Source organism: Engystomops pustulosus, chromosome 4 (assembly GCF_040894005.1).
Source record: "Engystomops pustulosus chromosome 4, aEngPut4.maternal, whole genome shotgun sequence".
Classification (NCBI taxonomy): Eukaryota; Metazoa; Chordata; class Amphibia; order Anura; family Leptodactylidae; genus Engystomops; species Engystomops pustulosus.
This window is the reverse complement of record NC_092414.1, coordinates 106,407,995-106,432,283: the sequence shown is the minus strand read 5'-3', so window position 1 is coordinate 106,432,283 and position 24,289 is coordinate 106,407,995. Positions and strand designations below refer to the sequence as shown.

Sequence of the window (24,289 nt, the reverse complement as noted above, 5' to 3'; positions counted from 1 at the left end):
TTCAGCTACTACAGTCCTTTCATTATGTTATGCATTTCTGGGATATACTAGTACATTGTATATTTTGACCACTATTTTACACTTTTATTCCCTCTTTTTATGTATACACACATTTTTATCCTATTTTTGATGTATTACAGAAATTTCTTTCACTTGAAAAAGGGGATCTGTATTCCCCGAAACGCGTTGTGATGTTTTTTGTGACCTTATATACCTTCTAATAAACCCCATTTTTTGGAGAATATCCACATCCGGTCCTTTGTGCGCCAATCGCGTCTATCCTCCCCTACCCCATATTCACAATAAGGCATATGCAAACGTGTGCCTAGCATGGCAGGGATGAAGAGGTGCCACAAGTATGTAAAATTACCTTTTCGTAAAAAAACATAAATTGAAACCTACAGGCAGTTGCCTGGGAATCTGGAAGATGTCATAGGGGTAGTGGGTGGTTATGCTTTCACAAATAATTCTTCTAGGAGTTTACATAAGCAGATGTAGAGTCCTCTAGGGCCACTACCATACACAGTAATCCAATGGGTATCAAGCTTGTTCTTTAGCTGGGTTTTGATACCATGTGCAGTTCTTCAGTCTCTGGAGATCTCAAAATCTTTTATCAAGGTTTTAGGAAATCTACCATCAAAATCAAGAATAATAAACCAGGAACACTTAATCATAGATACAGACACTTTGACTGTGGTAATCTTCTTATATTTGGCCTCCTTCCTTTAACAATCAAATTATGCTAATTAGAGGCTCTGGGGGCCATACCAGAGCTCCTCCGTACTTTTGCTTCACAGACTGTTACAATGTGCAGAAGCATGTCTCCACCCTCTGCTCCCTTGGCACTTCCCCCCCTTGTTCTACCAGTTGTAATTTCACACAGTGGGAGAGGAAGTGCTCCTACACAGTGTAACAACCTGTGAAGCTGCAGCACTATTTTGTGTTCTGTAAATTATATTTAATACTAATGTAAACAGATTGACTTTAAGAGGACCTGGTACCAGGCACAAATTTCTGCACGCCCCTGATTAATTAGGTATTTGTTTATTTTCCAACCCACTCAAATGATATGGGGAAAGTAACCTATTATTTTCTATTGTATTGTTTTTGTGTGAAAATATTAGGTACTGCCTCCTTGGCTAGTATGAATTTAGAAAAAAGTACCAGATGGATGTCATAAATATTTTTGTATTAAGACTGCCTGTGTTTTTTAATACCTTCAAGAATAGGCTTTGTTCTTGTTTGTAGATTAGTGTCCCAAATTTAAGTGACAGGTTTCTTTTAATGGGAAGAAATGGTGAATATTAAGCTGAAACGTAAAAAAAAAAAAACCTTGGGTTCCATTACGCTACTGTAAAGCGTATAGCTAAATGATGTAACTGGAGCTCACGCAAGATGGAGGCCCTCATATTCATGGACACAAATAGAAGAAACATTTCTACAATCAGAAGATAAAAACATATTAGAGAAAAATATATATATTTTGTGTGTGGTTATAACAAGTCAAAACTAGAATTGGGCAACAAATTCTCTTCAAAAGGGTCTTCCCACCAACCAAGTTATGTCCTATCCACAGGATAGGGCTTCACTTTCTGATTGGTGGGGGTCTCAGAGATGAGACCCCCACAGATCACAAGAACGAGGGGTCCCAGATATCTTCGTCGACCCCTCGTTGCTTCCCGAGAGTAATGGAGCAGACGGCCGCACATGACCATTCTGCTCCGTTCATCTCTATGATGAGCGTGGCACTTAGCAATCTCTGTCAGCTCCATAGAGATAAACGGAGCAGAACGGACATGAACGGCCATCTGCTCCGGGAGCGGGAAAGGGGTCCGAAAGAGGTACCTGGGACCCCTCGTTCTTGTGATCTGTGGGGCTTTCAGGTGTGGTTTAAAGGGGTGGGAAAACCCATTTAGAGCTCACCTGACAGTATTGTATTGATTGCATAACTCTGGTCATTTCCTTACTCTGGAGGTGGGTTGGCAGATAGCATACAGTGTTTCATGTTGTGTTCATGTCTCAGAGCTGCTCCTTATCAATCCAACCTGCTGTATATCCAGCATCATCAGTTACTTGTTGACATAAATTACCTGATTTCCATTTTAGGTAACCTGTATTTTACACATGCACCCATCCTCACTTACAGGTATGAACGTCAGTCATACTTTCACAACGCCTGCAGCGGACATAGCAGCACCACACAAATTTACATTCGCATCTTTCCACATGTCTTACTACATGAGTATTATACCCCCTGCCACAGCAGAGCAAATTGCAGCCATCCGGTCCCTCTGAAGTACGGTTGCATTCTCGACCATGAGTCCCAGATATTCCAAGTTTTTGATCTTCTACACAATAATTAGGGGATCTGTTGGTGTATACAAGGTCTTCTTTCCTGATAGGTATTTTACGATAATTTTTCTCTTTCCTGCGGACCTTTCGTTTCATTCTGTCTGATATCTGGATACTGTTCTCGTATTTGTCTTTTAGATAATTTCCAATCTTTTCAAATGATGACATAGATTTCCAACACGTTTTCACCGCACAGGAACCAGAGACTCCATGACAGCGACAGTCGACTGTCATCAGCTTAGCCACTGCCTAATGAAACAGATACACAACCATCAGAAGTAGATCTAACAGAACAAGTCTATGGAAATGAGGACAATTTACTTTGTCTCTTGCAGAATAATATTCACAATTTATGTACAGTTACTTGCTCATTCTAAACTATAATGCATCGCCACAATTTACCTACCCCACCTAACTACTATGTTAAACTATAAATTAGTTTTCATTTTCCAGCTGCTCCTTCTGTGCTAAAAGTTAACTTCAGTAATATACTAATTAGACTACAGTGCTTTGGGGAGAGTTAACAGATAACCTCAGGTCTCCGGTTAAACAGAAATAAGATCACCCCCTGCTGTACTTCTATCAGCCTTTATAGTTCCCATTTCAGCTGTATCACTCCTGTGTCCTGTGAGATATGGAGCCAGAACACAGGCTAAGCCTAATTTATTTATTTCTTAAGTAAAGTTATGGCTTGTAAGGAATAACTGGACAAAAAACAAAGGTATGGATGGCATGTGTGGCATAGCCCTACATAACTTAGAAGTTAGCTTAGGTCGGTAAATTGTTGTGACGGATTCCCTGTAAAAATCATTTAATGATGTGATTTAAACATTACATTTTATGTAGATTTTATATTACCTATTGAGTACTGACGAGTAACAGTCAGATTTTGGGAAAGTTGTACAGACTGCTACTTGATCTCTATACATATGCGCTCTGCTGAGCAAGGATATGTTCTCAATAGGGAGAAGGAAAAGTCTCTATAAGGAGAAATTTTACTACCCAACCCTGGTCAAAAGCATCTTACACACAACCACGTCAAAATAGTGCTGTCTACAGTTGGGAATCTGTTCCTTATGGAATAGTCTTGCCTTTGTTTTAAATCGCACGTTATGTCATTAGTAGAGATGAGCGAACATGCTCGTCCGAGCTTGATGCTCGGTCGAGCATTAGGGTACTCGAAACTGCTCGTTACTCGGACGAATACTTCGCCCGCTCGAGAAAATGGCAGCTCCCGCCGTTTTGCTTTTTGGCGGCCAGAAACAGAGCCAATCACAAGCCAGGAGACTCTGCACTCCACCCAGCATGACGTGGTACCCTTACACGTCGATAGCAGTGGTTGGCTGGCCAGATCAGGTGACCCTGGGATAGACTAGCCGCTGGCCGCGCTGCTCGGATCATTCTGTCTCTGGATGCCGCTAGGGAGAGAGCTGCTGCTGGTCAGGGAAAGCGTTAGGGTGTTCTATTAGCTTACTGTTAGGCAGGAGTGATTCTCAAAGAACCCAACAGCCCTTCTTAGGGCTACAATAACGTTCTACTTTTTTTATTTTAATTTGCATCTTTTACCATTTTGTGAGGAATTAGCAGGGGGACTTGCTACCGTTGTGTTTAGCTCTTAGTGGCACACATATCCATAGCAAAGACCGAAGTGGGAAAATTCAGTAGGGGTTGGATTTCTATTAGGCAATAACTCAGTGTCATCTCATCTGGCATAGTAGTGTGCTTCCTTTGATACTTGGCTAGAAAATAGCCATAGGAGAATACAAACAGCTTCTTGAAGCCTACAGTAGCGTTCTATATATTTGATTTCTGGTTGATCTGCTGGTGGCTGTAGTTTCTGCAGTGCATGTACTTGCCAATTCTGAGCAATTTGTAGTGAGACTTGCGACCGCTGTGTTCTGCGCTTAGTGGCGCACATATCCATAGCAAAGGCCGAAGTGGCAAAATTCAGTAGGGGTTGGATTTCTATTAGGCAATAACTCAGTGTCATCTCATCTGGCATAGTAGTGTGCTTCCTTTGATACTTGGCTAGAAAATAGCCAGAGGAGAATACAAACAGCTTCTTGAAGCCTACAGTAGCGTTCTATATATTTGATTTCTGGTTGATCTGCTGGTGGCTGTAGTTTCTGCAGTGCATGTACTTGCCAATTCTGAGCAATTTGTAGTGAGACTTGCGACCGCTGTGTTCTGCGCTTAGTGGCGCACATATCCATAGCAAAGGCCGAAGTGGCAAAATTCAGTAGGGGTTGGATTTCTATTAGGCAATAACTCAGTGTCATCTCATCTGGCATAGTAGTGTGCTTCCTTTGATACTTGGCTAGAAAATAGCCAGAGGAGAATACAAACAGCTTCTTGAAGCCTACAGTAGCGTTCTATATATTTGATTTCTGGTTGATCTGCTGGTGGCTGTAGTTTCTGCAGTGCATGTACTTGCCAATTCTGAGCAATTTGTAGTGAGACTTGCGACCGCTGTGTTCTGCGCTTAGTGGCGCACATATCCATAGCAAAGGCCGAAGTGGCAAAATTCAGTAGGGGTTGGATTTCTATTAGGCAATAACTCAGTGTCATCTCATCTGGCATAGTAGTGTGCTTCCTTTGATACTTGGCTAGAAAATAGCCAGAGGAGAATACAAACAGCTTCTTGAAGCCTACAGTAGCGTTCTATATATTTGATTTCTGGTTGATCTGCTGGTGGCTGTAGTTTCTGCAGTGCATGTACTTGCCAATTCTGAGCAATTTGTAGTGAGACTTGCGACCGCTGTGTTCTGCGCTTAGTGGCGCACATATCCATAGCAAAGGCCGAAGTGGCAAAATTCAGTAGGGGTTGGATTTCTATTAGGCAATAACTCAGTGTCATCTCATCTGGCATAGTAGTGTGCTTCCTTTGATACTTGGCTAGAAAATAGCCATAGGAGAATACAAACAGCTTCTTGAAGCCTACAGTAGCGTTCTATATATTTGATTTCTGGTTGATCTGCTGGTGGCTGTAGTTTCTGCAGTGCATGTACTTGCCAATTCTGAGCAATTTGTAGTGAGACTTGCGACCGCTGTGTTCTGCGCTTAGTGGCGCACATATCCATAGCAAAGGCCGAAGTGGCAAAATTCAGTAGGGGTTGGATTTCTATTAGGCAATAACTCAGTGTCATCTCATCTGGCATAGTAGTGTGCTTCCTTTGATACTTGGCTAGAAAATAGCCAGAGGAGAATACAAACAGCTTCTTGAAGCCTACAGTAGCGTTCTATATATTTGATTTCTGGTTGATCTGCTGGTGGCTGTAGTTTCTGCAGTGCATGTACTTGCCAATTCTGAGCAATTTGTAGTGAGACTTGCGACCGCTGTGTTCTGCGCTTAGTGGCGCACATATCCATAGCAAAGGCCGAAGTGGCAAAATTCAGTAGGGGTTGGATTTCTATTAGGCAATAACTCAGTGTCATCTCATCTGGCATAGTAGTGTGCTTCCTTTGATACTTGGCTAGAAAATAGCCAGAGGAGAATACAAACAGCTTCTTGAAGCCTACAGTAGCGTTCTATATATTTGATTTCTGGTTGATCTGCTGGTGGCTGTAGTTTCTGCAGTGCATGTACTTGCCAATTCTGAGCAATTTGTAGTGAGACTTGCGACCGCTGTGTTCTGCGCTTAGTGGCGCACATATCCATAGCAAAGGCCGAAGTGGCAAAATTCAGTAGGGGTTGGATTTCTATTAGGCAATAACTCAGTGTCATCTCATCTGGCATAGTAGTGTGCTTCCTTTGATACTTGGCTAGAAAATAGCCATAGGAGAATACAAACAGCTTCTTGAAGCCTACAGTAGCGTTCTATATATTTGATTTCTGGTTGATCTGCTGGTGGCTGTAGTTTCTGCAGTGCATGTACTTGCCAATTCTGAGCAATTTGTAGTGAGACTTGCGACCGCTGTGTTCTGCGCTTAGTGGCGCACATATCCATAGCAAAGGCCGAAGTGGCAAAATTCAGTAGGGGTTGGATTTCTATTAGGCAATAACTCAGTGTCATCTCATCTGGCATAGTAGTGTGCTTCCTTTGATACTTGGCTAGAAAATAGCCAGAGGAGAATACAAACAGCTTCTTGAAGCCTACAGTAGCGTTCTATATATTTGATTTCTGGTTGATCTGCTGGTGGCTGTAGTTTCTGCAGTGCATGTACTTGCCAATTCTGAGCAATTTGTAGTGAGACTTGCGACCGCTGTGTTCTGCGCTTAGTGGCGCACATATCCATAGCAAAGGCCGAAGTGGCAAAATTCAGTAGGGGTTGGATTTCTATTAGGCAATAACTCAGTGTCATCTCATCTGGCATAGTAGTGTGCTTCCTTTGATACTTGGCTAGAAAATAGCCAGAGGAGAATACAAACAGCTTCTTGAAGCCTACAGTAGCGTTCTATATATTTGATTTCTGGTTGATCTGCTGGTGGCTGTAGTTTCTGCAGTGCATGTACTTGCCAATTCTGAGCAATTTGTAGTGAGACTTGCGACCGCTGTGTTCTGCGCTTAGTGGCGCACATATCCATAGCAAAGGCCGAAGTGGCAAAATTCAGTAGGGGTTGGATTTCTATTAGGCAATAACTCAGTGTCATCTCATCTGGCATAGTAGTGTGCTTCCTTTGATACTTGGCTAGAAAATAGCCATAGCAATAGGATAGGATTGTTTGGTTTTAAAAACTCAAAAAAAAACAAAAAACACAAAAAAAAAAAAAAAACACAAAAAAACACCAAAAAAAACAAAAAGAAGTAAAAAAAAAAAAAAAGTTATAACTCTCATTTTAAAAATGTTTAACCCGAGGGCTAGGGGTAGAGGACGAGGGCGGGGACGTGGGCGTCCAACTACTGCAGGGGTCAGAGGCCGTGGTCCTGGGCGGGGTGAGACACCACCTGCTGATGAGGGAGCAGGGGAACGCCGCAGAGCTACACTCCCTAGGTTCATGTCTGAAGTTACTGGGACTCGTGGTAGAGCACTGTTGAGGCCAGAACAGTGCGAACAGGTGATGTCGTGGATTGCTGACAATGCTTCGAGCAATTTGTCCACCACCAGTCAGTCTTCCACGCAGTCCACCCATGTCACCGAAATCCCCACTCCTCCAGCTCCTGCACCTCAGCCTCCTCCCCCCCAGTCTGCCCCCTCCCAGGAAAATTTGGCATTTGAACCGGCATACTCTGAGGAACTGTTTTCTGGACCCTTCCCACAGTCACAAACCACTTGTCCGGTTGCTGCTGAGCAATTTTCCGATGCCCAGGTTTTCCACCAGTCACAGTCTGTGGGTGATGATGACCTTCTTGACGTAGTGGAAGTGTGTAAAGAGGTGTCCGACGATGAGGAGACACGGTTGTCAGACAGTGGGGAAGTTGTTGTCAGGGCAGGAAGTCCGAGGGGGGAGCAGACTGAGGGATCGGAGGATGATGAGGTGACAGACCCAAGCTGGGTTGAGAGGCCGGGTGAACACAGTGCTTCTGAGACGGAGGAGAGTCCTCGACCTGAACAGGTTGGAAGAGGCAGTGGTGGGGCCAGACGGAGAGGCAGGGCCAGAGCTGGTGCATCAGCGCCACTGTCAACTAGTGAAGCTCCCGTGGTGAGGGCTCTTGCGGCGAGGGCTAGATCTTCAGAAGTGTGGAGGTTCTTTAAGGAAACACCGGATGACCGACGGACTGTGGTGTGCAACATTTGCCAAACCAGGCTCAGCAGGGGTTCCACCACTACTAGCTTAACTACCACCAGTATGCGCAGGCATATGAATGCTAAGCACCCCACTCAGTGGCAACAAGCCCGTTCACCTCCGGCCGTGCACACCACTGCTCCTTCCCCTGTGTCAGCTGCTAGTCAGCCCCCTGCCCAGGACCCTGGCACAAAAACCCCATCGTCGCCTCCACGATCCTCCACAGCATCCACCAGCGTTCAGCTCTCCATACCCCAGACGCTGGAGCGGAAACGCAAATATAGTGCAACCCACCCGCACGCCCAAGCCCTTAATGTGCACATCTCCAGATTGCTTAGCCTGGAGATGCTGCCCTATAGGCTAGTAGAGACCGAGGCCTTTCGCAACCTCATGGCGGCGGCCGCCCCTCGGTATTCGGTCCCCAGCCGCCACTACTTTTCCCGATGTGCCGTCCCAGCCCTGCACCAGCACGTGTCAGACAACATCATCCGTGCCCTGACCAACGCCGTTTCTGACAAGGTCCACCTGACCACGGACACATGGACGAGTGCTGCCGGGCAGGGCCACTATATATCGCTGACGGCACATTGGGTTAACTTGGTGGAGGCTGGGACCGAGTCTGACCCTGGGGCTGCTCATATACTGCCGACGCCGAGGATTGCGGGGCCTACCTCGGTCCAGGTGTTTCAGGCCTACTATGCCTCCTCCTCCTCCCACCCCTCCTCCACCTCCTCCTCCGAACTACCATCCGTGGGCACGGCGCCATCAGTCGGTAGCTCTAGGCACAGCAGCAGTGCCGTCGCTAAGCGACAGCAGGCGGTGCTCAAACTGCTGAGCCTAGGCGACAAAAGGCACACCGCCCAAGAGCTATTACAGGGCATCACGGCGCAGACTGATCTGTGGCTGGCACCGCTGAACCTCAAGCCGGGAATGGTTGTGTGTGACAACGGCCGTAACCTGGTGGCGGCTCTGCAACTCGGCAGACTGACACATGTGCCATGCCTGGCCCATGTGTTAAATCTGATAGTGCAGCGTTTCCTCAAGACATACCCCAATCTGTCTGATTTGCTCACGAAGGTGCGCCGCATCTGTGCGCATTTCAGGAAGTCCAGCCCAGATGCTGCCACTCTCAGGGCAGCGCAGCGCCGCCTCCAACTGCCCGCTCACCGACTGTTGTGCGACGTGCCCACGAGGTGGAATTCAACACTGACCATGTTATCCAGAGTTTACCAGCAGCGCAGAGCGATTGTAGACTGCCAGATGTCAACTTCCACCAGAACTGGTAGTCAGGTCAGTCAGCTTCCTCAAGTCTACAATGAGGAGTGGACGTGGATGTCTGATATCTGTCAGGTGCTGAGTAACTTTGAGGAGTCAACACAGATGGTCAGTGGCGATGCCGCCATCATCAGCCTCACCATCCCGCTGCTTGGCCTGTTGAAAAACTCTCTGGTCAGCATGAAGTCGGAAGCTTTGCGCTCGTCACAAGAGACGGGGGAAGAATATTCCCTTGTTGATAGCCAAAGCACCCTGAGGTCTGTTTCTCAGCGCATATCGGAGGAGGTGGAGGTGGAGGAGGATGAGGAGGAAGAGGAGGAGAATGTTGGCGAGACACAAGAGGGGACCATTGTTGAGTCCTTCACTGTTCAGCGTGTATGGGCAGAAGAAGAGGAGTTGGAGGAGTTGGAGGAGGAGGAAATGGACAGTCAGGCCAGTGAGGGGAGTGAATTCTTACGCGTTGGTACTCTGGCGCATATGGCAGATTTCATGCTAGGCTGCCTATCCCGTGACCCTCGCGTTCAAAGAATTTATTCCAGCACCGATTACTGGGTGTTCACTCTCCTGGACCCACGGTACAAGCAAAATCTTCCCACTCTCATCCCTGGAGAGGAAAGGAGTGTGAGAATGCATGAATACCAGCAGGCCCTGGTGCACAAGCTGAAACAGTATTTCCCTTCTGACAGCGCTAGCGGCAGAGTGCGTAGTTCTGCGGGACAAGTAGCGAGGGAGAGTAGGCGAGCAGGCAGCTTGTCCAGCACTGGCAAGGGTACGCTTTACAAGGCTTTTGCCAGCTTTATGTCACCCCAGCAAGACACTGTCACCTGTCCCCAGTCTCGGCAGAGTAGGGCTGATCTTTACAGAAAGATGGTGAGGGAGTACGTAGCTGACCATACCATCGTCCTAAATGATCACACAGCTCCCTACAACTACTGGGTTTCAAAGCTGGACATGTGGCACGAACTGGCGCTGTACGCCTTGGAGGTTCTTGCCTGCCCTGCCGCTAGCGTCTTGTCCGAGCGGGTTTTCAGTGCAGCTGGTGGCATCATCACCGATAAGCGTACACGCCTGTCGACTGACAGCGCTGACAGGCTGACGCTTATTAAAATGAATAAAGGCTGGATTTCTCAGAATTTCCAATCTCCACCAGGTGAAGGAAGCTCAACCTGAATAATTGATCCACTCCTCCTCCTCCTCCTCATTTTCCTCCTTCTCCTCCTCTTTGTACAGTAAAGCAGAGGAAAATGGCTATTTTTTGACAGGGCCCACTGGCTCTTGCTATAGTACTTCATGCATTTAATTTTTCTGGAGGGCCACCTACCCGGTCCTCTGTTTGAAACAATTTTTGTGAGTGCCACATACAGGCACTCAATCTATTCCATTTTTCTGGAGGGCCACCTACCCGGTCCTCTGTTTTAAAAAATTTTTGGGACTGCCACATACAGGCACTCAATCTATTCCATTTTACTGCAGGGCCACCTACCTGCTCCTCTGGTTTGAACAATTTTTGGGACTGCCACATACAGGCACTCAATCTATTCCATTTTACTGGAGGGCCACCTACCTGCTCCTCTGGTTTGAAACATTTTTGGGACTGCCACATACAGGCACTCAATCTATTCCATTTTACTGCAGGGCCACCTACCTGCTCCTCTGGTTTGAACAATTTTTGGGACTGCCACATACAGGCACTCAATCTATTCCATTTTACTGCAGGGCCACCTACCTGCTCCTCTGGTTTGAACAATTTTTGGGACTGCCACATACAGGCACTCAATCTATTCCATTTTACTGGAGGGCCACCTACCTGCTCCTCTGGTTTGAAACATTTTTGGGACTGCCACATACAGGCACTCAATCTATCCCATTTTACTGGAGGGCCACCTACCTGCTCCTCTGGTTTGAAAAATGTTTGGGACTGCCACATACAGGCACTATCCAAATTAAATTGTCTCCATAGCAGCCTCCACACGTTGTCTCCATTGCTACCTCCAAAAGTCGTCCATATAGCTGCCTCCATACATCGTCCCTTTATCAAACGAGGTGTGTCAGGCAGAAATTTGGGTTGTTTTCATGGATTCCACATCAAAGTTGTTAACTTTGTCGCCACCCTGCTGTGTTATCCACAAAATATACTGGCAAACTTTTACCATTTAGGGATATTATTTCAGCGCTTCTTGCGCATCTGTTTACATTCCCCTCACCCGGCATATCCTAAACTTATAAGAACGCTACTACACTTGATCTTATACAAAAGGTTCTTAGAAGTGCTGTTTGGGGAGTAGCCTAGAGACAGGGGCTTGGATTGGCGAAAGCTCGCCTGGCAGCGGAACGCCAGCTCCATGCGCATCATGCGCTTCTTGCGCATCTGTTTACATTCCCCTCACCCGCCATATCCCAAACTTATAAGAACGCTACTACACTTAACTTGGTGCAGGCTGGGACCGAGTCTGACCCTGGGGCTGGTCATATACTGCCGACGCAGAGAATTGCGGGGCCTACCTCGGTCCAGGTCTCAAAGGCCTACTATACCTCCTCCCACCCCTCCTCCACCTCCTCCTCCTCCGAATTACCATCCGTGGGCATGGCGCCATCAGTCGGTAGCTCTAGGCACAGCAGCAGTGCCGTCGCTAAGCGACAGCAGGCGGTGCTGAAACTGCTGAGCCTAGGCGATAAAAGGCACACCGCCCAAGAGCTATTACAGGGCATTCCACATCAAAGTTGTTAACTTTGTCGCCACCCTGCTGTGTAATCCCCAAAATATACTTGCAAACTTTTACCATTTAGGGATATTATTTCAGCGCTTCTTGCGCATCTGTTTACATTCCCCTCACCCGCCATATCCTAAACTTATAAGAACGCTACTACACTTGATCTTATACAAAAGGTTCTTAGAAGTGCTGTTTGGGGAGTAGCCTATAGACAGGGGCTTGGATTGGCGAAAGCTCGCCTGGCAGCGGAGCGCCAGCTCCATGCCAAGATCCAACTAACATAGTTTTAACTGCAGCACCTTTAATCTACTACTAGTTCACTGCCTCCATACATGGTCCCCTTATCAAACGAGCTGTGTCAGGCAGAATTTTGGGTTGTTTTCATGGCTTCCATGTTAACTTTGTCGCCACCCTGCTGTGTAATCCACAAAATATACTGGCAAACTTTTATCATGTACCGATATTATTTGAGCGCTTCTTGCTCACCTCCTTTGGTTCCTCTCTGCCACCCATTGGTTTGAAGCCTGAGTCCATTTAGGGTATGTCGCCATGACACTCTCTAGCCTGCTGCCGCTGCCTCTGCATGCCGTCCCCTATAGTGTCAGGGTCAATTATTGGATGTTTTAGATGCTATCTAGCTTCATTCTGTCACTCTGTCATGGCCATGCTGTTGCCCATAATTTTGGCATAATGGTGCGATTATGCAGCCTCAGAGGCATCCATGCATGCTGCCCCTGCTGTTTCCTGTCCATTTCCGTGGTGTTTCCATCCTTTTCTGAGGTTCCCAGGTGTTTGGCCAAGCTTCCCTGTGCAGAGCCTTGGTCCCCTTGAAAAATGCTCGAGTCTCCCATTGACTTCAATGGGGTTCGTTATTCGAGACGAGCACTCGAGCATCGGGAAAAGTTCGTCTCGAATAACGAGTACCCGAGCATTTTAGTGTTCGCTCATCTCTAGTCATTAGGCTTCCTGAAAGTCATGCATGATGCTAAGAGAGCTACCTTACAAGGTATTAAAAGAGGTGTGGTTTTCCTTGTCCCATCCCTAAAAACTTATTTCCATATTTCACTGAATCCCCTAGTGGAGCATCATTGGCTTTAAGCCTCCACATGCCTGCAAGGCGGCTTTAATTAAGAGCTCTTACTCCCTGACCCTTGAAAGAAGGTCATACTTTCTGACACCATAATTGTGAGTATAAATATCTCTGACATGAAATCTCTGCACTCACATCCACACATCACTGGAAAAATAAATGTAAAAAAACTGCCAAAACAATTATCCCATTATTTCCTAACATAATTCAGTAAAAACTGTAAAAAGAAGAATACATCTTTTCTTTTGAGTTTTTTTTCAGATTTTTAATACCCAAATGAATATTATATAAAATTCAATTTTAGATTTAGTATTGCTTTAATAGCGATATATATATTCTTGTGTTCATAACAAATTTTCTCAACTTGCTTTAAAAAGACAAGGCTTAAATGCTCCAAATCTTATGGCAGCACAATTTATGCCCAAAGTTAGGCCACTAATATGTGGTATTAATGTATAGCATACATACAAAGCTTGCAGATTGATCATCCAGCCATGTTTTCAGACATTCTGTATAAGTGTATGCTGACTAAATAGTTGTAAATGTGGCCATAGGGCCATATCAGTCAAGTTCCTTCTCCTCCAAACTTTCTAGGAAATTTCAACTTATTTTAAGGGGGGATTATTTTAGAGGCCATTTCATTGTTTTAAGGGTTTTATAAGAAATTCCTCACAAATCAACATATTTTTAAAACTGTACCCCTTAAACTATTCAAAACAGCCTATGGTAAGGTTTTTAGATTTTTAAGCTTCGCGCATGATTTAAAACAATACAGAGGTTCTACTTGGAATTTTCATTTCTGACAATAAATCTTTTTTGCTTAGATACTTTATGATTACGTTTTAATGTGTACAGAAGGCAAAAATTGTTTGGGGAGAAATTCACTTGTTTTTGCATCTTCATGTTCTAAGAGGCATAACATTTTTCTGGCTTGTGTTTTGCGGGATGATTAACACTTTTTATTGGTATCATGTTGGGGTAAATGTCACTTTTTGATCACCTTTTATCCTCTTATATTTATAAAGTTAAAATATAATAATTGTTTTTATATTTTTTTTCCTTTGCTTTTTACAGTGTTCACCATACGGGTGCAGCAACCATTCTATATTCTATGGGTTGTTACAGATGCATCAATACCAAATGGTAGTGTTTTTGTAATGATATTTAATTCCTTATGTAATAGGTGATTTTTATATTGGATGGGACAATAGGGGACTTTTTTTAATACATTTTTTTTAACTTTTTTTTTTTTTTTTTTTACGGTTTTATTTTGTCCCAGTAGGACTTGAACAAGGGATCATCTTCATTGACTGACTTAAGGCTTTGTTCACACTTTGCAGTTAAGACTGCATTTCAATTTCATCATAAAGAACTGCATTCAGTGTTGAATATTAGTTTGCATGTGATACCTGCTCAAAGAATCTCTTTCAGAAACTGAGCATAAAACCTTTATCATGCAGGTAGGATGCAGTTTTAATTGCAATGAATGAGTACACACTCAACTACTAAGGAGTAGTTTAGCCTGAAGAATTGATCACATATCCACTGGTCTATGGCCGGCGGCACAAGACCATACTCTGTCCGTGAAAAACGGTGCTGATGTTCCATGGGGAAGAAGGGACTCCATGTATCATGGTTGTGAAATTATCCCAGCAAAAGGCTGTTTTTCATGGACTGAGTCATGTGCCACTGGCCTCAATGGTATAATGATAAAACATGGAGCTTGATGCTTAACCCTTTCAGGACCTCGCCCTTTTTTTTTTTTTCATTTTAATTATTCACTCCCCACAATCTATAACTTTTTTATTTTTACATGCACAGAGCTGTGTGATGGCTTGTTTTCTGTGTAACAAATTGCACTTCAGAGAGATGGTATTTATTACTCCATGCCAGGTACTGGGAAGTGGGAAAAAAATTAAAAATGCAGTGAAAATGGTGAAAAAAATGCATTTTCACCGTTTTCTTGTGGGCTCGAATTTTACTTTATTCTTTGGGTCGGTGCGATTATGAGGATGAAAAATTTGTATAGGTTTTATAATGTTTTCATACATTTACAAAAATTAAAAACTCATGTAGAATTTTTTTTTTTATTTTGCCATCTTCTGGCACGAATAAATTTTTCATACTGTGGGTGGTGTCATTTTTTGCAACTTTTGATGAAGTTTTCAATGCTACCATATTTAGGACTGTACAAACTTTTCATCACTTTTTATTGATTTTTTATATTTTTCAAAAACGTGCCATTTTTAACTTTGGGCGCTATTTTACGGGGTTAAATGCAGTAAAAAAAAGTTATTCTATTTTGGTAGAACGAGTTGATAGCACATTGTAATGAAAGGGTAAAAATGAGACAGCCTCGAGTCTTCGGAAGACCCAAGGCTATCATGGTGATTGTTTGCTGCTCCCCGATGATGTCACGGGGAGCGACGATCCTCTGCAAGATGGCGGCTCCCATGCGCCACCATCTTTTTGAAGCAATGTGTGATACGCAGCAAAGACTTATCGGCTATGGAGAGGGCTCAGCCCGTGAGCCCTCTCCATTCACCCACGGCCGACCCGTGATGTGCTATTTCGTCACGGGTCGTGAAAGGGTTAATTAAAGTACTGAGAAATTTTTTTAGCGCATGGTCCCTGTATAAAATGGAAAATGTAGTCTGCTTACCAGTCTGCCAGCTTCATTATTGTGCAAGTGCATTGTGCTAAGGATATCTGATTCCTTTCCGGTTACATTTCTGAAAGGGGCATCAAGGAATTTTCTGCTGAACCACATCCCATACTGAAGATTATCTGAGCATCCCCCCCAGTGCCATCCTTCACTGGCTGAGCCGCCATTCTGAAGGCTTGTGTCACAGGAACATTCGGTCATGTTCCCGGCACTGCACGACCTGGTTACAGAGTGCACAAGACCAGCGGCTGTCACTGCGGAGATGAAGGCTGTTTCTTTGGTACCTGAAACAAATAAGTGAAATAGCAATAAACAAGCTGAACAATTACTGCTGATATCATCACAAATCCCTAAAAAAAAGCTTTAATTGGGACCTTGTGAATATGACCACATTTATTAATGGTGAGGCTCACTGCACTGTGTGCAGTTTGCCTCACTATTGTCCAGTGTACCAGATTCAGTGTCCTCATGAATCCGGAGCAACCCGCATGCACCCAAATGCCCTCAAATTAATTTGAATATACAAATCTTTCATTCTGCATTTTTTTTTTTTTTTTAATGAAGTATATAATAAGCCATTACTGTTACATTTTTAAATGACTGCTCCAGCAGATTTGACAGGTATGTCAACATTTCCTTCACATACTGTATGCTTGCCATAGCACAATATGCTGAGTATATTCATAATAATAGATGTTAACCAATAAATATATTTGCAATTTTCATTTGCATGTTAATATGTTAGAAAAGTCTAACAAAACAATGCAAAATTGGAACAAAATTAGTATTATAGTTTATCCTATAGCACAAATACACATGTAGCACTGGTTAAAATGTCTTGCTTAACCGCCCATTTTGTGTGATAAAATATTGAGGCATATGATACATGCAATTTAAAATGATACAATTGTTGCTTCTTTAGCCCAGGGGTTCGCAACCTGTGTACCTTGGGGGTAATTTGGGCAGCCTTTGAGCATTTGGACAAAGATGTGATTGTCTCTGCTTGGCTGCTCTGCTGGATGCAAATTTAATCCCAGAGAGAAGAGGATTGGGAAGAAGCACAGGTATCTGCAGCCATCTCTGGATTCCCCTGTTCTCAGTTTGGTAAACCAAATATTAATATGTGAGATGGAGTGGTAGCATACGCTCTCCAGTGTCAGTTATACATACATAGGGGAAGATTTAAGTTTTCTCTGGTACAAGCCCTGAAATAATTGCAATTACTAGCAAACTGCTAGTAATTGCAATTATTTTCCCCTATATGCCACCTATACACCACATGAAGCGGGGTATGGTTAGCATGCACTGTGCCATTTACTGTGCACTTGTTACAGTTGAAGCTTAACAGTCACTGGTTAATGGTGCAAAACTCAGATTAGATTTGTATGGTGCGCATCCTCCTGGTGAAGCTGGAGGGGTGGGACCCTCATCATATGTCGGTGCACAATCGCTGGTGTATGATAAATCTATTCCCATGGTCCCTCCCGGTGGACCACAGAAAAGCTCAGTTCTAATAAATTAACCTCTGCTCCCATCATAAGTAATTATATATAGGCATTCATTTTTCCTCATTAGGGATCGGGGACATTTCACATCCGAGATTTTGCATTGCATATTGTAATAACTATTACTGATTTTCTTTTGGGACAACCTACGAATGAAAAAACTGTCAATCTAATGGTTTGTGTAATACTTTAGTACTATTTCTGATGTTCATATAAAATACATTATGCTGAAGCCTAATAAATCCAGAAAGTCTAATAAAGGATCTGGTGAAGGCTGCATGTAAATTATTTTATTTCTAAATATTCTTCAGTCTCCCGAGCTTTCTCTGTTTGCCTTGTGCTGCAATTAGATCACACTGTGGTTTCCTCAAGCTAAGCTGTATTTTTATTGGAAAAATATACTCTTTTTAACCACATGCAGGAGTTCTCTAACAGTTCCCAGAGTAGCCACAGAAGATTAGTGTTGTTTTAACAAATATGAAAGAAAGTGGCTGCGAAAACTATATGTCAAAACTTTTTAGGCCATTTCCAGTTCAGAAGGAGAATTATAGTTTTATTCTGTTTATATGTACAGTACAGTATGTAGCTGTACAAAGATTATAAACTGTAAAAAAAAGTTTTATTAAGAATTAATGAAACTAGGCTTTCCTTCTCCCCACTGTAAAATAATACTCATGGAGCTTTTCTTGGCATAAATAATTAATGACCTGATCACAGCATAAGTTATAAATATATGATCGGTGGGGGTGTGACACAAGGCAAGCTGTTTTATACCACAGAGGGAGCCGGAAGAAGAGAGCTTTCAACTCTTTTCATGCCACTAACTGAAGGTGCCACTTTTATTGGAGTGACATGAACCATACTTGTAGTGTTTGGTATGGCCCCTACACTGAAGCAGAAGTGTACCTGTAGTATAAATCATCTGATCGATTGGGGGCCAGTCACTCCCTGTTAAATCAAGCTTATAATTTTTAGGTACATCATATTAAATATATGTTGAAAGATAAAATAAGAATTCATGGCTTTGACTCTCCTTGCAAGAGTATAGCTTTTAAAGTAAAAACCAGAAGTTCATTCAAATGAGTACTATCTGTTTACCATTTTGGCCCACGCCTGGTTTTTGGCTTCAAAAGCTGCAGCAACCTAAATATGAGGATATACAACCTTACTCAACTCAAATGATAGGCCCGTGATGATACATTATAGAGCCTGTGCTCTCTAAGATGCAGTTGTGAATTTGCGCATTTCTTTGCACCCTTTTTGATTTATTACCTGATTCAAGATGTCGAATTTTTTGGTTTTGGACAGAAAAAAAAAGAATTAGATTTAGAGTTGTTTGTGCAAATATTTAACCTTAATTCATCCGTCAGAAGTAGTAAAATATACTAAGATACATCTGACCAGCAGAAAAAAAAACCCCAGGCACACAATTGCAGATTAAAGATACATGTGCCGCAATAAGTGTCTTCTGGGTGGTCTTTAATTTCTTAATCACCCTGAAGAAACTCATCACAAACCTCTCCGCTCTTGATTTGTCTTCTTCTGCATCGAAGGTTTTGTCCAGAAGAAGTCAAAAGGAGAGGACAGGTGATGTCACTAAGGTACAATCAGCCCTCAGGCATTTGGCCCTTTCTTAGGTGCATTACTGAATAAAGTAATTCAGGTGATTATGGATTCTGATTGGTACACAGTAACAATGTTAATCTTAGAACATGTAGATGACATGACTTTTAGACAAATGATGTAGGTCATTGATAAAGCTGTAGATAAGATTTTGAGTCAATGTATTGGTGCAATGACAGATATGAAGGATATAGACTTACCACTGCTCATTTCATAGCCAAAGATTGAATGAGCTGATGCTAATGAAGATGACAAGAATGAAAGTGAAAATGGTGGACTAGATGTGTACATGGTTGGGGACATAGAACAGTTCCACCTTTCATGTCTGAATTGGTTCCTGCACTCCTGAATTCCCAGCCTCGCTCCTTCACGGATACTGGACAACAGGTATGGCTTCTTTTTACACATATCCTTTTGTCGTGCATTTAGGGGGAGGTTGGAGCAACCTAATTTCTCAGGGACCCCAAAAGATGTGACACCAAGCCACCTGCAATCAAAAGTGCTACATGGTTACATAGGTTGACACTTTGACACTTTCATACTGGAATTGACATATTACTGAATATAGGTATTTTCCATACAAAGGTTCACTGTAGCATGCATCAACTACCTTGGTTTATATAATAAACATCCTGTATGGACTTGAACCATAGGAATAGAGCAATCTAGAAATAGGAGATGACACAAGTGATTGCATTATCTGCCAGCCAAGTGTCATCTGTCATAATGTATCCTATCACATACAGGGCAAGAGAAGGGGTAAATTAAAATAATACCCATATTTCTATCTATATCATTAAAATGAATTTCTGAAATATGTTTTTACTGACATACTGACTTTTTTATTTTTAGCAAAGCCAGACAAGAGTGTATTGTATGTATTTATTTTGTCAGGGGCTATAACCATTGTACATAGTACATGTATTTATAAAGTGTCTACGCAAGTTTTGTGTTGCGGCTGTATCCGACCAGACAGAAAAAATGTGTTACTGCTTAGTCGAAGTTTGCGCCACATCTATTACTGATGAGCGACACAATTCTGTCTGTACTACAATTCTGCAGCATGAACAAAGTGTACCACTTACAGAGCAGTGCAGGGGGCGCAAGATTAAAGAGGACCATACGCCAATTTTGATGAATCTTGCGTACTCTGCACACTCCACAGGCAAGCAGCACATAGAGTAGATGGCACTATTTTTGATAAATGTGGCCCAATATGTTCCAGCCTGTTAGAACATATTTATATGTAACAAGAGAACACAGTTTTGCTTTATTATGTTGAAATGGCAAAAGTATTTTCTTTCGCACATACTTCATAGAAGTCTCTGTCCTCTTATGGCAGTGACCTAATGACACTGCTTTCTTAACACAGACTATCTGCACTTTCACAACTTATCTTTTTCTTTCCAGGCACTGCATTTTTCAGAAAAATCTCATTGTGAATTTTAGAAACTACTTTGCTACTACAACACTTTGCTGTAAACGCTTGGAAAAACCTTTTTACCACTGGTAGAGATGATATTTTTGTTCAAAAAGCGTAATATAAAATAACCACAGAAATAAGTAAAAACTCATATTCCACCACTACCCTTCAGCATATAAAAAATAATGTATCAATGGATCGGGGCTCTGCTGTATAGTACTGAAATACAAACTGTTTCATGACTGAAGAACTATAAATCAAAGGTAAAAATTCCAATTCAAGGATCGCTGTCTGTCATCCTATAATGTAGGTGGGATATGATTTAATTACTAAATATTAAAAAATAACTACAGAAAAGTATATTTAACAATAACTTGAACAAATTGTGCATGGACATGAGACAATAATTGTATCTTTCTTTTTACAGTAACGTAAAGGCAAAGATAGCAAATTAACTAGAAAAATATTCATATTTTACTGTGCATGAAATCAGTTACTCTTCATCTACTGTTATAGCTATTGTTCTTCTACACAAAAACACAAAAAAAGGATTGAATTTCAATTTAAATTCATAATTGGTTTATACAATGTAAATATATATCGACCCGTACAGGTCACAAAGTATACATTTACTTATTTAAATAAATTCTTTTTTTGCAACCTTTTGTAAAAGCATTCAAAATAACCCAAATTTCTCAAGGTCCAGTATTAATGGCTTAGTTCTACTTAACAAATATAGCCCTGAATTCTTCAGACCCTAGTGATAGCATGCAGACAATTTACTAACAAGCAGCGAGAATGAGGCATAATATTTATGACTGTACAGTACCTACCAAACTATGGAGAAGAAAGCTACTGAGACCAACAGAGCTATGGAAATATGGAGAACCCTGCTTGGCACATCTTAAAAATTCAGCATCAAAAGAGAGAACAAAGAAACAAATGGAAAACAGTGCACATGAGCTAACAAATGCTGCAAGAATCTAAAGGCTTAGCAAATACATAAAAGACATGAGCCAGATAAGGTATCACAACATTACATAGTAATCTAGTTAATCCAGAATCAAAAGACACGCACAAAATGACTAGGAGACAGCTGGACAGTGAAACTTATACTCCCTGGTACTGGTACATTAGTGCTGTTTATTATACTACTAAAGTACAGTACATAATATATATGTACAAAAGATATAATTCAAAATACAAAAATATATAGTTGTAAAGATATACTTAAACAGGTTCATTTTCCAAATTAATTCTACATTAAATATTGTATTTAAAAGAAACCTGCGCAATATTTATGATATGGTATATTGACTAGATGCATGTATATATAGAGATTTCTGAATAAGCTAAATGATCAGGACCCTGGGGATCAGCTTGGTATGTTGATAGACTGAACTTGCCATGAATCTTGAATTAAATGTGTTTATCATATTTCAGAGCCGCCTGTAAACACATTTGAGAAGTGTCATTTTTGTTTGTAGATTCCAGATGTGCACAGAACAGAAGGTTCTTATTGTTTGGGAAATGGAACTTGTCACAGGGAAATACTGTGTATTAGTTTATTCTGTGTAATAGTTGGAAAGCTGATGGCTAAATAAGTGATTCTGTTAGTACAGTATAAAGGAGACCATAGCAGAGGGGTGCTGACAGCAACAGTTAGCAGAGTGTATGTAGCAGCAGGGTGTATACACTTGATTTTAGATGTATTGCTTGCTGTCATATGCCATAAAAAACATAGAGGTAAAATAAAAGATACCTACATCCAGTTTCCTTGAGAGCATGGGAACATAGACATGAATATAGTCAGGAGGAGACATACATGACATAGTCCAATAGAAGTCGCCTTCTCCATCTCCTGCACATTTATTCTTCCAGCTTTAGTAGATTTGGTAATTGGTAGAGTAATACAGATATGACTTCACTTTGTCTCTCTCCTCTCTGCAATCATCCCTGGATGTAACAGTATCTGTCAGATGTTCTATGGATCTGATGCTGCCTCAGATGAATGGAGACAAGGACCAGTGCTTCTGCTTTAGGTGAGATCCTTCTCTTTGTTTATATGTACTTTTGCCAATCCCCCAGCACAGTGTGTGTCGTTACAATGGAATTCTAGTTGTGATTGGCCAGAAGTCTAAGGAATAACAATGCATCCATAGGGATAACTCCTATTGGCCAGCAAGTCCAGAGGTTGTGGTGGGAGGGTGCATAGGTCCTGCTGCAGAATGACAGCTTAACTAACCAGAGCTTTGTGCTGCTCTGCTAACACATGCTGGAAACTGAATGAACAATACACAAAGACTATACAGCTCACTTTATCAGGATGCTGTGCAATCAGATCATCTTTCAACCCAATGGTTTTTATCATCACAAGAGAGTAAGTTCTTCCAAGAGGTTTGTGGTAATCGGGATGTAACAACTAGATTTATTAAAAATGCAAATTACAGTATTGCATCTGCTCTTCTTCATAAATAGAATTAGACATAAGAAATATGAAATTTGCTCACATAAAGTAACATACTGGAAATATACTTTGGCTATTCAACAGTTACAAGGGTTACCTGTAAACCGAGCCCGCACCAACAGTTTGTAGGCCTATTCTGTTACCTTGATATCATTAGGGCATCCTTTGTGTGAGCCTTATTTTTTGCCATTTTTGTACCAAAAGCTAAATAAATAAATGGATATAAAGAACAGCTGTCAAACTTCACTTCATAAGATAGGTTATCAATATCAGATTGTGGGGAGATGAATAAAAAGTAGACCTCTTCTCTCCATGGGAATTGCTATTCTATCCCTTTTAACTTGAATTATAACTTGAAGGGAACAGGGGCTAACTTGTCGATCAGTGATGAGACCCCCACAGATCACGAGAACGAGGGGTCGCTGTTGCTCCACATGATGCAGAAGGATGCGGATGTCTAGGCTACCCCGTTCATCTCTATGGAGCTGACAAAGATTGTTTAGTATGTAACTTGGCCATCTCCGTCAGCTCCAAAGAGATGAATGGGGTAGCGCAGCCATGCTATTCAAGTGAATGGTAGTTCAGCTGCACTTTGCAGAGAATGGAGCTCGATTGCTGTAGATTGCATTGTCATACCACTAAACTAGGGCTAGTGTGGTCAAGTGGCATGCCAATCCTCAAAAGATCTGTTCTTTGTCTACTGGCAGGCAGTGTAAATGACAAATTCTCCACTTCTTTCTCAATTTTAAGGTGTGTTGATAAATATTAGTTGCCAACAGTTTAGTTAATGGATACTTATATATGTGAACAAATAGTTTCTTCTACTTTACTGTGTTCCATGTACAAGGCCAAGCAGGTTGCCCAAGCCAACTGAGTTGCTATGATGGTAGTTGTGCTGGTCAATATGTTGTTAAAGAGTTTCTCCAGGATTTCAAAATCAACTCATTTATAGTCTATAGTAGTCAGATCCCTAACACAGCCATGTTCAGCTGAGAATGGAGCTGAGCTGCAGTATCCCAACATACAGTAGCTACCATCCATTGTACACTACTGTCTGTTTCCTGCTCCCACCTGAGGCCGCAACTTTCCATATAAGCAGATACATAGGAGGTACCCAATGTCAGAGCTGACAAATCTATAACTGATGACTTGTTCTAAGGATATGTCATGAATTTTGAAGAATAAAATATGTATTTCTAGCATACCTTCTGTTTTGGTATTCAATAGAAAATTTCTTTACTTATTTCCAGTATATTTAACATAATTCTCATACCTTGTAGATGACTGGCACAGTATTATAGGATAAAGTTTGACAATGTAACTAGTGAGCTATCCATTCATTATTACAGTATATGTTTCTGTAGTTTGTTGCTTTTCACAGAGAAATGAATGCTCTATGTGTAGACTGATCTCTTTTGTGAAGACATTTGAAATGCTGCTTATGGTAGACACGCATGTTTCCCTTCTAACCCTACAATTAGCTACTTGAATAAAATATTGAACACATTCAAGG

General features: G+C 42.1%; 1 protein-coding gene across 1 annotated transcript; it reads right to left on the bottom strand.

Annotated features, from left to right (window-relative positions):
* Positions 1–1,796: 1,796 nt before the first annotated feature.
* On the bottom strand, positions 1,797–22,350 carry WNT16 (Wnt family member 16). The gene is made up of 4 exons (XM_072150690.1): positions 22,076–22,350; positions 19,087–19,373; positions 15,756–16,042; positions 1,797–2,601 (listed from the first exon to the last, which is right to left on the bottom strand). Exons 1-4 carry the CDS (start codon positions 22,165–22,167, stop codon positions 2,137–2,139), a joined length of 1,131 nt encoding a protein of 376 aa, XP_072006791.1. The 5' UTR covers positions 22,168–22,350; the 3' UTR covers positions 1,797–2,136.
* Between the last annotated feature and the right edge of the window lie 1,939 nt (positions 22,351–24,289).